The sequence below is a fragment of the Ovis aries genome, chromosome 1 (assembly GCF_016772045.2).
Source record: "Ovis aries strain OAR_USU_Benz2616 breed Rambouillet chromosome 1, ARS-UI_Ramb_v3.0, whole genome shotgun sequence".
In the NCBI taxonomy this organism is placed as follows: domain Eukaryota; kingdom Metazoa; phylum Chordata; class Mammalia; order Artiodactyla; family Bovidae; genus Ovis; species Ovis aries.
This window is the reverse complement of record NC_056054.1, coordinates 23138382-23151991: the sequence shown is the minus strand read 5'-3', so window position 1 is coordinate 23151991 and position 13610 is coordinate 23138382. Positions and strand designations below refer to the sequence as shown.

Here is a 13610-nt window from a genome sequence, read left to right as displayed (position 1 = left end):
GAAGGAAAGGGCACTCCAACACTTCTCCTTGTCCACTAGGAATAAGCTCTGGGAGAAGGGGCACCCAAGGGTGCCCCTAGGGTCAGAGATGACCCTTTTCCCAGGTGTGGTCTCAGCACCCCCTTCCCTAGTCCTACCACCTTGCCAGAAGAACCACCATGACAGGGTCAAGACCTTGCTGACTCGTGGAGGTCAGAACCCCGAGTGCTCATCCTGGCTCTGCTGTGAACCTTGGGCACGCAGGGCCACCTCCCACAGATATGCAGTTTGTGCACTGCACACAGGCTCCTGGTCCAGGGGTCAAGGTGGGCTGCGACTCTGCTCCCATCTGGCCAGAGCAAGTGCCCACCCAGATGGGTGCCTGTTTCTAAGTTGTCAACCAGGAATGATGGGCAATTTGGCCTTATGTATAAAGGTACCTTTCATGCTAGGTCCTGCTTGAGCCCCAGTTTCTCCATGTAAACGCTAAGGGTATTTCATCCCCCCCTCAGCTCATATGAGTCCCTCTGTCAGGCACTGAACTGACTCCCAGGGCTGCCACAAAATATTGTAAAGTAGTTAACCTCCAATTAAAATAAATAAATTTATATTAAAAATAAATAAAATAAAATCTGCTTTGAAAAAAAAACAAAGAATATAGGCTTTAGAGCTGGGCACACTAGGTTCAAGTCCTGTCTCTGTCCCTTTTCCTTGCAAAATTAAGGAAAATTAAGGTTAGTAATTAAGGGCAAATTACATAACCTTTCTGTTTATTTCCATTTCTTCACATTTCTGTGAGTTGGCTATGTACCTGACACTGGGCTAACACTGAAGACTCAGTGGCAAATGAAACTGATTTAACTCTGCACTCCCAGTGCTTTTAGATTTCTGAGAAAAACATGAATTTGTCCAAGATCATAAAATAACTCAGTGGTAGATCTGGGGCTCAAACCCAAATTCTTCTGAGTTGGAACCTATGTAATTATCTATCCTTTCTGCCTCCACAGCCTGGGCCACATCCATGTTGTGATCATGTAAGAAGGAACATGAGGGAAGTGCTTTAAACATCTCAGTGGTGGTGATGGGGAATGGGTTGATATAACTGCCCCTTGTGTGCGTGTTTGGGACAAAGAGCACTGCCTACTACCCTCCTGTTTCCACTGCAGCGGGGCCCAGCCCACCTGCTAAGCATTTTGCAGCGGCTGTTGATGATAGATTGCCTGGCATTCTGACACTGGCCAATCAATAGAGCTGGAAGTTGCCTCGGGCCAGGGGCAATTGAATCCCAACCTTTTAGTGGCATTAAATAAAGCAATATTTATTTTGCTTTTGGTGCAAATATGCTTAATCCAATTCAGCTCATTGATAATGCTGAAAAACTGCTGCATTTGGGGGACAATTGTGTGCATGCCCCATATATCTCCACTTGTCCATGCCACCCTTCCAGGATCACACAGCCCCACATGCTCAGGGTGAGGTTGATCTGGAGCCACCAAGCTGCCTTCCTCTCTACCCTTTAGAGGAGATGAAAAGGAAATCATAAGGAGGGGAATTAAAATCATCGCTCCCATTCCAGCTGCCATTGTTGCAACAGGGATGAGGTGTGGTGTCCTTCACAAGATGGAGCTGTTTATTTGCCATTTAAATAATGTTCTCCAGAACCATTGTATCTCTGCCATTGGGCAGAAGAGGAGGAGAGCAGTACAGGAAGAGCAGACAAAGGAGTGGCCTAGCATCTCTTTCATAGATCACATAACCTCCTTGATGGCTGGAGGGACTGCAAAGGGTCACCGGCTTCAGTCAGACCTGGGTTTGAATCCCAGCTCTATATTCTGCTGCTGCCGCTGCTAAGTCACGTCAGTCGTGTCTGACTGTGCAATCCCATAGATGGCAGCCCACCAGGCTCCTGTCTCTGGGATTCTCCAGGCAAGAGTACTGGAGTGGGTTGCCATTTCCCTCTCCAGTACATGAAAGTGAAAAGTGAAAGTGAAGTCGCTCAGTCATGTCCGACTCTTCACGACCCCATGGATTGTAGCCTACTAGGCTCCTCCATCCATGGGACTTCCCAGGCAAGAGGACTGGAGTGGGGTGCCATTGCCTTCTCCGGCTCTATATTCTAGTGGTTGTCAAATGACCTTCTCAAGGTCATATCTCTCTTGGATTTTATTTGCTCATTTTTTTAAATGGGGATAAATTCTACCTACCTCACTGGGTTATCATGAGAGTATCTGGCATGTAACAAGTGCTTAAATACTTTCCAATATATGTCTTCAAGTAATTATCTGCACCTTGTTTGCAAACCTTCAGGGCATTTGTTCATCTATTAATTTACTCATTTATTCAATAGATATATTGAACCTTCTCTGCACTTGGGTCTGAGTATACGAAGTCGGAATGGAGGTGGGCAAAATGACACAGACATAGTCCCCACCCTCACTGGGCTGGCAGTTTGGAAGAAAAAAGGAAAGATACCCAAGAGTATTTCCTGCTCAAGAGAAAGATGTTACATATTACATGAATAGTCCATGAATTCTCCAGGCCAGAATGCTGGAGTGGGTAGCCTTTCCCTTCTCCAGAGGATCTTCCCAACCCAGGGATCAAACCCAGGTCTCCTACATTGCAGTCAGATTCTTTACCAGCTGAGCCATAAGGGAAGCCCAAGAATACTAGAGTGGGTAGCCTATCCCTTCTCCAAGGGTCTTCCCAACCCAGGAATCAACCTGGGTCTCCTGCGTTGTGGGTGGATTCTTTACCAACTGAGTTACCAGGGAAGCCACATATTACACAGTTATTTATAAACTTGACTTTCATAAATTTGTATTTTTTAGAATGGTCCTAATGTTGAATATTCTATCTCATTGGTACCGTAAATAGCCCCACTTGTGTCAGAACTTGGGTCCTGATTTTGAGCCCATTCAGAAATTTTACCTTGAAAATAAGTAAAAAAATAATAGAGGACCAAGGAGACACAGGCCCAGAGTAGGCTTTCATACACAGTGACTCTAAAGTGGTGATCACAGGGGTGAAAGCCAGGCATCTGGAGGTCATCTCGTTCATTCCCCTGTCTTTAGGCAGTTGATTTGGGTCCTGAAACCACTGATGAGAAAGAACCTGTACCAGCACTGACCTCCTAGTGCCTGTGACCCAGTGAAGGACACAAGCACAACACTGTTAGGAATGTGTAGAATTCCCCTGACTTTGTACATGCCACCAACTCTGGAATGTTCTCACTTGTCTTGACTTTGACAAACTTCCCATCTCCTCTTCAAAGCTCTGAGCAACATGAGAACTCCTAGAGGTAAGGATTGGGTCTGATGCAAATCTCAAATGTTGGAAAACTCGTGCAATAAATGTTAGTTCAGTTCAGTTCAGTTCAGTCACTCAGTCATGTCCGACTCCTTGCAACCCCATGAATCGCAGCACGCCAGGCCTCCCTGTCCATCACCAACTCCTGGAGTTCACTCAAATTCATGTCCATCGAGTTGGTGATGCCATCCAGCCATCTCATCCTCTGTCGTCCCCTTCTCCTCCTGCCCCCAATCCCTCCCAGCATCAGAGTCTTTCCCAATGAGTCAACTCTTCGCATGAGGTGGCCAAAGTAATGGAGTTTCAGCATTGGCATCAGTCCTTTCAACGAACACCCAGGACTTATCTCCCTTAGGATGGGCTGGTTGGACCTCCTTGCAGTCCAAGGGACACTCAAGAGTCTTCTCCAACACCACAGTTCAAAAGCATCAATTCTTTGGTGCTCAGCCTTCTTCACAGTCCAACTCACACATCCATACATGACCACTGGAAAAACCATAGCCTTGACTAGACGGACCTTTGTTGGCAAAGTAATATCTCTGCTTTTTAATATGCTATCTAGGTTGGTCATAACTTTCATTCCAAGGAGTAAGTTTTAATTTACTTTTAATTTCATGGCTGCACTCACCCTCTGCAGTGATTTTGGAGCCCAAAAAAATAAAGTCTGACACTGTTTTCACATCTGTTTGCCAGGAAGTGATGGGACCAGATGCTATGATCTTAGTTTTCTGAATGTTAAGATATTGATAATTCTTTATTATTTGGCATTTCATTTAAATGAAATGAATCAATCCCTTTCCTAGACTATGTTGTTCTCTTTGTATTTCAACCTAACCTTATTCAAAATGTATGCTTCTTCCAACTTCCTAGCTTCAGAGATAGAGCCCAGTTACTGATGCCTTTGAATCATTTAATGAGAGAGCTGGAAGGGTCCTTTATGCATGAAATGTAGCCCCCTCATTCTACAAAATGAATGGAGCCTAGGAGAGGGAGATGACTTTCCTAAGATGACATAGACATTAGAGGTGAAGCCTGTCCCCTGGCCCCTAGGCAGAGCTCCTGCAACTTCACTAAGATGTTTCCTTCAGTATATATCAGCCTTTCTACTGATAGATTGGTTGCCAATAGAAGCTTTCTTTAAAAATCAGCTCAGAAAGAACCCAGCACAGGTACTGCTGATTTAAGAGTTCCACGAATGATTTAGCTTCTAAAGCACTCCAGGATTCTTGAGGATTGAGTTGCCTTTGAATCCCCAGCCATACTCTGCTTTCATCTGAAGGTTGGATGAAGGAGTGGATCTTTCAGGATCTCTCAGCAATGACACTTTTCCTTCCATTTTGAATCTCACTGTTTGAATCAGAGAGGCTCCCGGGAAGCAGCATGACCAAGTATGAAGATCATGGAGTCCAGGGCCAGGACACCTCCTGGATTCCAGTCTGGGCCCTGCGCAGTACTGGTTAGCTGCCCTTGGAAGAATGGCTTATTTTCTCTGGCCCTCAGTGCTCTCACTTGAAAAAAGTGCAATCTTCCTGTGTGGCTGGATGTTTCTGAGAACTATATAGAACATAGGAAAATGCTTGAGAAAGAATGAAATGTTTATTCAACAACTACGTTTAATGTCTGCTGTAGTGCAGGCTTTTTGTCAGGCACAGGAATACAAAAATGAATAAGGCATCATGCTTGCACTTGAGGAATTCATGGTCCAGTGGGGAAGACGACTCAACAATGACTATATCTTATGTGGTAGCCACCCTGATGGGGGGGCAGTGGATGCCTCAGGAGCAGAGGAAAAACACCCACCATGTGTTTGCAGAGAGTAAGTCAGCAAGCCTTCATGGAGGAGATGATATTTAGGCTGAGACAATTTCCACAATGTACCATGGTTACCACCAGGGCCACTGTCATCACTGGCTCCCCTTTCTTCAACGTTCATTCTGTCTGAGCATTCTGCTGGGCCATTTGTAGACATTTGCTCATGTTGCAATCCAGGTCAAGGTTGTTATCTTCATTATACACATGATAAAACAGAAACCCAGGGGGGTTTTAAAAAAGAAATTTTAAGGTCACATAGCTGGTAAGGAGCACAGCCAAAACATACGCCTAACTGACTTCCAAAGCTTCTAGTCTTCCCAACATAACCTCACTGTTCTGTGTTATTCTGTGGGGCAAGGCTGGGACTGATGGAGAAAGTCACTGGAAGACAAATTTCAGCTAAAGACAGGGAAGATTTTCTTAACAGAGCTTTCCAAGAATGGGATAAGTTGTTTGGGGGGATGATGAGTACCAGGGCTTGGTGGTGTCATGGAACAAGTGACTCGGCCAAGACTTTGCTGAAGGCATTCTTATTTGGAAGAGGGAGAAATAAGTAAGCTAACCATCTCTAAGGATACAGTTGTTTATCATTAAATCCTGTTATCAATGACAGTGTTCCCTTCCAAATTTTTAGGTGCTCAGTGAAGGCTGGAAAAACTCTGTGGGAACAACACCCAGATCAATGGTTTCGCCTGCTTGGTGACCAGCCATTGGGAAGCAGACAATATGAAGGACCTGCTGAGTTTTCCACAGATTTGCCCACAGAGCCATACAGTTAGGGATGCTTTCGGTTAAAGAAGTAGGGACTGACCCTTCCACTTAGACCAAAAAAAAAAAAAAAATGAAATTTATAGGAAGGGGCTAACAGAATGAAGCAGAAGCTAGACGTCCAGATTTGGAAAACAACCAACTAACAGAGTAGCTCTGGAGGACAGCAAAAATGGCTATTGGCAGGAATAATCTGCCTCTGTTCCACCATAGCACTGCTATATGACCCAACTGCCAGCTTCACATCACCTGATCCAAGTTTAAGTCCTGGGCAGAAGTAGCTGTGGCTTAAGTCTGGGCTTCTTGCTGCTCCCCCGACCAGCAGGTCATCTGGCCCATCTCTCTTGTGTGGTGAGAGAAAAGGCACCACCACAGTCTCAGCATCTTGTAATGGTAGAGGAATGAACTCTCCCCACTCCATCTAATCACAGTCAGATGCTGGCATTGGCAGAAGAAAATGGACAGATGCCTACAACATTAGGAGGGAAGAAAGCATGGATATGAACTCAGATCTGCCTTATTTCCAGACTGGGGGAGAAAGCCAGGAGGTCATCCCTGACCACCACTGTCCACTGCCCATGCCAGCCCCTGATGGATCACAAATCTATCAGTTTACACCACTCATACAGCATGTAGCACAAACCCATGGCAAAATACAAGGAGACGACAACGTAACATTTTTGATTGCCACCATGTGCCAGAACCCGTGTGAAGTTTACTTTGTTCCATGTATTATCTCGTTTAATCCTCATCACAGGGCCCTGAATTGTAAATGGACATGAGCCTGTGAGCAGATCTTCTTTCTCTAGTCTGTGTTAGACTGTTTCTTGTGAGTGCGGAATTGTGAGAATGTTCATAAGCTGATCATGACTTCATCTGTTCTCTCAGGAAAGTTATTTGTAGCCTCTCTGTGCTTCAGTTTCCACATCTGCAGGATGGGAATAATAATAGCACTCCCTCATAAGGTCGACATTAATGAAGGATTTCACACTTAGTAAAGTACTTAAGTTTTGGGACAAACAATATCAGTAACTGTTCTGTTAACTGTGACCCCTTGATTGCGATGGTAATGATATTGTAACATGCATATAAAACTCTGTGTCCACTCCACCGTCAGTGATAAGCCAATACCAGCGCTTGATTCATCTAAATACAGAAATGTGAAGATGAAACAGTGAACCTACTTGCCAGGCACGGGAGGCCCTTACATTTCCCCTCCCACTCCCTTTATAATTCACCGTCACCACCTCCTCACTACACCAAATTGCCCACCATTCCTCCAAAAGCCTGGGTAGCTTCATAGTTCCTTTCTTTGCTTACACTTTTCCTTCTGCCCCCACACCATCAAACATGTGCAGTAAGACCCAACTCAAATGGCTTCTCCTCAATGAAGCCTCTCCCCATGTGTCCCCAGGAAACGTTAATTACTCCCCCATGGGGTTCCCAGCCTGCTTATTTTAAGTGAGAAAGGAAATTATTATTATTTACTCTCCAACCGCCTTGAAGGAGAGGTAGTCTTAGTGGTCCCACTGGTGGTCCCCGGTAGAGTCCTTTTTATTTTTTTTCTGAGCAAGGTGAGAGGTGGAATGTATACGTAATAAGTTGTAGTAGTAATATACGGTTAGTCACTCAGTTGTGTCCAATTCTGAGACCCCATAGAATATAGCCCGCCAGGCTCCTCTGTCCATGGGATTTTCCAGGCAAGAATAATGGAGTGGATTGCCATGCCCTCCTCCAGGGCATCTTTCCGATCCAGGGATCAAACCCAGGTCTCCTGCATTGCAGGCAGATTCTTTACCATCTGAGCCACCGGAGAGGGGGGTTAAATTTTATTACTTAAGGAATAGAGGGAAGGGTTCAGGAAACAAGATGGGATGGATTAAATAGTAAGACAGAGGGATAGAGAGAAATACAGGGACATTTGGGCAAAGAAAGGCCATCATCAGTTTTAAATCTGATTTAAAAATCTGCAAAGAGCAGAATTTTATCCTACAGGTGATGGAGAATCATAGATGAATCTTGATCAAGAAAGCACGATCATCAGATCTGTGTGGGAGACATTCTGGAGACGGGAGAAGGATGGGTACAGTCATTTGAGTTGTGAGCAAGCACAGGGTTTCTGAAGTTGTCCCTCAGCCTGGGCTGGCCTGGAGAGTGCCTACGGCATGCAAAGGTCCAGCAGTTGGAGGCACAGACCCAGAGACCTGGGGAAGGTCCCTCCTCCCAAGGACAAGTAGGGCTTTGAGTCAATCTGGAGGAAGAGCAGGAGGAAGAGGGAGAGGGGGAGATCAGAGGTCCCAGTCGCCTGTCCTAGTGAAGTAATGAATGTGCCCAAGGGAGGTTATGGAGAAGGTGGGCAGGGTAACTCTCACTGAGCAGGTGACCTTTGAGCTAAGATTGGTGCTAAGTGAGAGTGAGTCCTGTACCTCTCTGGAGGAAGAGGCTTCCAGGCCGAGGGGACAAGCTGTGCAAGAGTCCTGGGGCTGGAAGTACCCAGTGTGCTGGAGGCACAGTAGGAGGCCAGAATCTGGCATGGAAGCAGCAGAGGGTGGTGGTAGGAGCTGAGCTCATAGCAATAGCAGAGAGGGTCACATGGTCGCTTGTAGCTGGTGGGAAGGACCTCGGCTTCTACTCTGCATCCACTAGAGAACCATTTTAGCAGAGAAGGGCCATAATCAGACTTACGCTTTAATAGGATCACCCTGTTTATTGTATGGGAAATGGGGGATGGGTATCTAGGGTGAGAGGTAGGGTGGGAGGTACGAGGGTGGAAACAAGACCAGGTAAGAGAGTATTACAATACTGAGCTTGGTCCAAGCTCAAAGTGACAGTAGTGGAGGTGATAAAGAAGTGCTCGGTTCTGAGTATGTTTTGAAGGTAGACGATGGACTGGCTGTGAGTGTGAGACAGGGAGGAACAGTGGGGATGCCAGTGGTTTGGCCTGAGCCTTCTTTCTGGCCCTGCATAGGAGAAGCACATGTGTCGATGGTCTCAGGGCATGAACACAGAAGTGAGATGGCTCCACAGAAATACGTTTAAACCTCTCCATGACTCAGTTTCTTTTCCTGTCAAGTGAGAATTATAACAGCAGTGTCCTCACAGTGTTGTTGAAAGTAACTGAATTAATACATGTAAAATATGCTCAATGCTGTCTCTGGCAAAAAAAAAAAAAAAAAAGTGCACTATGTAAGTGACATAATGACTGTTCCCGCTCCTAACTGTTATTTTGGAGAAGCGAGGAGCTTGGCTTATCCTCTGTGTACTGACTCTCACTTTGGGTACTGCCTAGGTGCTCTTTGATGGGGTTCGACCTGAACCGCCACTGGCTGGATCCCTCTCCGTGGGCCCACCCCACCCTGCATGGGGTGAAACAGCTCATCATTCAAATGTACAACGACCCCGTGAGTAACTGAACCTCCTCAGCTTTTGCTCGTCTGACGGCTTGATCTGGGAAAGGGGTGATGTGGTACTGGGACAGTCCACCAGGGGCTGCAAATGAGGAATTCAGGGTCAAAGTCAGGGAGGGACTAGGCCTGCTGGTCTCTTCTCTAAACTGGACAAGTGCCTTCCCCACCCCTCACAAACACCAGCTTCAGTTATGGAGATCTCATGGGATGAAGGAAATATACCCACTTACATTTGTCAGGGCTCTTGGGTTACAAGCAAAAGAAATATATGTTGTGCTAATTTACAAAGAAGAGAGAATTTCTTAGAAAAATCCCAAAGCCTCATATAGGCAAAGACTGCAGCCTGGCCTCCTGTACCTGTAGGGAACATGTGCCAAGTATCACACCCAGCACTTCTTCCACAAGAGAGACTGACTCACTCTCATGTTCTAGCTCCAGTTCCAAGTGGATTGTGCTTGGCCTGACTGGGAGGACATGGCTATCTCTAAGCAAGGGAACTCTGGCCCAAGAGGTGAGGATCTGTCAGGACAGGAGAGCCTCACTGGAGTCATGTAGCCAAACCTGCAGTGTGTGGTGTAGTGATGAACATATTTCCAGATAAAAGGACCTGCTATTCCAGGAAGAAGGGGAACAGGGAGGTCCACACTGAGTTTGTTCAGAGGGGCAAGACTTTGTGAGAAATAGGAGAAGATATTGGGGTTTCATAGCTGAGAGAACTCTCTGGAGTGTTATGAGAGAGGACAGATGTCTTCCACTTGGAGCCAAAGCAAGAGGTAAGGCTGATAGAGAAACAGAGCATTTTAACCATTAGAGTTGCCCAGTGATGGAACGGGTATGTGATCTGTGAACTTGGCCTTACTTAAAGTGTTCAACTTGAAGCTAAATGACACTGTCAAAAATAGTGCATGGAGGAGACTCAATTGTTTGGGGGACATTATAGTGAGATTACATCCAAGTCTCTTCCAACGTTGATGACCGTGCCTTATGACCCTTAGCTGCCTTCGGGTGACAGACATGATTGCTAAAACGGCAAAGGTTCCAGAGCTGGGGTATTGCAGTGATACACCTGTGTACCACATTTTGCTTGCTTTCTTTGAAGATGCCAATAAGAATACCCTAAATTAAAGAGCAGTCTTTATTGGCCAGACAAAAATGTGTACATAAAAGCAAGTCTATTTTATCTTGTTTTGTAAGCAAGGATTCATGAAAAAGTAAGTGCTTAGGTGCAAAGGTAGTTAACTCAACAGCCATCTTGATCCTTCTCTGGGAGCTTTGCCTCCCTAGATCTTGTACAGCCCACCTGCTGTCAGGGCTTACATAGCCACAGCTTTAGCATATCTGCTTCTTTCTCCAACTCACCCCTCCTTGTCTACAAAAGAAGCTGTTAGCTGTGCTCACCAGACTCCATTATTACCCTGAACTCTTGATCCATCCTGACGAGCTTTCCTGGCAGAGAGAAGTTGCTTCTAAATTTTGCAGGAAGTGTCTGTTCTCAACTGAGTTCTTCCCCTCAGAGCTGTGTTAACTGCAACCTCCCTGATAGAATCGCCACACCTCCTTCTTCTGCCACCTCCTTCTTGAAGTGAACAGCCCCCACATTTTTTTCTGATGTGGTTAATAATGGGTATTCAATAACTATGTGTTGAGTTGAACTGGATTGAACACGGTAAATCCTGTTAGGCCTACTGTAATATGGTTTATAGATTCCAAACAGCTATTCACAGAAGAGATAAAGAGATATGACCAAGGAAAATACATGAGACAGAAGAGATGACAGAGTGGGGACCACGGAAACAAGTGGTGTTTTAGGTGAATCCCCAAGGAGAGAACCAGGGGCGCAACCAAAGGGAGGGTGTCAGGTTTGTTAAAGAGAAGAGACCATCATCAACTGAAGTCACTGATTTGCTCTCAGGCAACTGGGCACTTGATCCTGTTACAGAATACGACCAGGAGTTTCGGGGGTATTAGGATATTCTTTGTGCCGTGAGTAGGTTGGTCATCAGCAGGTTGATGATCAACATACTTGGAAGCTGAGCGAGCTGTGGGAGCTGCATTCTCCTGAAAGTCCTTTTCTCCCCCAGAATGTGGGTGGGGCTCTAACGTGGGACCCAAACTGAACTGGGCCAGGGCCCCAGCTCCCTCTGTCTCTTCCTCTCTTCTCCCTTCTCTCTCCCTGTGCCCAGAATCTTACTCCAGTCTTCCCTTCCTCTTCCCACAAATATTTATCAAGTAGTTTCTAAATACCAGGTATTGTAGTTGAAATAGTGAGCACAACACTAACCATTAGAATCTAGTGGGGAAATGGACATTAAAAAAGTGTATGCATGCTCAGTCACTTCAGTCGTGTCCGACTCTTTGCGACCCCATGGACTATAGCCTGCCAGGCTCCTCTGCCCAGGGGATTCTCCAGGCAAGAATACTGGAGTGGGTTGCCATTTCCTTCTCCAGGGGATCTTCCCGACCCAGGGATCAAACCTACATCTCTTGTGTCTCTTACATTGGCAGGCAGGTTCTTTACTACTAGTGTCACCTGGGAAGCCCCATTGAACAAGTAAATACTGACAAATATTATAGATTTATAAATTTCATTGTTGTTCAGTCACTCAGTCGTGTTCTACTCTTTGCAACCTGATGGACTGCAGCACACCAGGCTTCCCTGTCCTTCACTATCTCCCAGAGTTTGCTCAAATTCATGTCCATTGCGTCAGTGATGCCATCCAACCATGTTATCCTCTTTCATCCCCTTCTCCTCAGCCGCCCAGAGGGGGAACCAAGAGGGAACTCCATGAAAAGTGTATGTATTCAGTCATATCTGACTCTTTGCGACCCTTAGCCCACTAGGCTTCTCTATCCATGAGATTTTTCAGGCAAGAATGCTGGAGAGGGTTGCCATTTCCCCTTCCAGGGGTTCTCCTTCCTTCAGGGGTATCTTCCCAACCCAGGGATCAAACCTGAGTCTCCCGTGCCTCCTGCATGCAGGAGGATTCTTTAACCCACAGAACCACTGGGGAAGCCTTATAGATTTTGTTAGGAGTTACAAAAAAAATAAAAAAAAAAACCACCTACAGACTGTTTTCTATGAGTTCAGGTCAGTTCAGTCACTTAGTTATCTCCAACTCTTTGTGACCCCCATAGACTGCAGCACATCAGGCCTCCCTGTCTATCACCAACTCCCGGAGTTTACTCAAACTCATGTCCATTTTGTTGGTGATGCCATCCAAGCATCTCCTCCTCTGTCATCCCCTTCTGCTCACGCCTTCAATCTTTCCCAGCATTAGGATCTTTCCAGATGAGTCAGTTTTTCACATTAGGTGGCCAAAGTATTGGAGTTTCAGCTTCAGCATCAGTCCTTCCAATGAATATTCAGGATTGCTTTCTTTATGATGGACTGGTTGGATCTCCTTGCAGTCCAAGGGGGCTCTCAAAAGTCTTCTCCAACACCACAGTTCAAAAGCATCAATTCTTCAGTGCTCAGCTTTCTTCACAGTCCAACTCTCACATCCATACACGACTACTGGAAAAGCCATAGCTTTGACTAGACGGACCTTTGTTGGCAAAGTAACGTCTCTGCTTCTTAATATGCTGTCTAGATTTGTCATAGCTTTTCTTCCAAGAAGCAAGCAACTTTTAATTTCACGGCTTCAATCACCATCTGCAGTGATTTTGGAGCCCCCCAAAAAGTAGTCTGTCACTGTTTCCACTGTTTTCCCATCTATTTACCATGAAGTGGTGGGACCAGATGCCATGATCTTAGTTTTCTGAATGTTGCGATTTAAGCCAACTTTTTCACTCTCCTCTTTGACTTTCATCAAGAGGCTCCTTAGTTCTTCTTTGCTTTCTGCCATAAAGGTGGTGTCATCTGTATATCTGAGGTTATTGATATTTCTCCCAGAAATCTTGATTTCAGCTTGTGCTTCATCCAGTCCAGCATTTCTCATGATGTACTCCGCATATAAGTTAAATAAGCAGGGTGACACTATGCAGCCTTGATGGACTCCTTTCCTGATTTGGAACCAGGCTGTTGTTCCATTTCCAGCTCTAACTGTTGCTTCTTGACCTGCATACAGAATTGTCAGGAGGCAGGTCAGGCGGTTTGATATTCCCATCTCTTGAAGAATTTTCCACAGTTTGTTGTAATCCATACAGTCAAAGGCTTTGGTATAGTCAATAAAGCAGAAATAGATGTTTTTCTGGAACTCTCTTGCTTTTTCCATGATCCATTTGATTTCTGGTTCCTCTGCCCTTTCTAAATCCAGCTTGAACATCTGGAAGTTCACAGTTCACATACTGTTGAAGCCTGGCTTGGAGAATTTGGGGCATTACTTTGCTAGCGTGGGA

The 13610-nt window shown here is 45.6% G+C and overlaps 1 protein-coding gene across 2 annotated transcripts in view; it reads left to right on the top strand.

The window, feature by feature from the left end:
• AGBL4 (AGBL carboxypeptidase 4) overlaps window positions 1–13610 on the top strand; it is a 1492749-nt gene that overhangs the window by 1363485 nt on the left and 115654 nt on the right. For both annotated transcript variants that reach the window (XM_060408815.1, XM_060408814.1), the window contains exon 9: window positions 9155–9266. In XM_060408815.1, the coding sequence (XP_060264798.1) occupies window positions 9155–9266 (112 nt within the window). The remainder of the gene's footprint in view (window positions 1–9154; window positions 9267–13610) is intronic.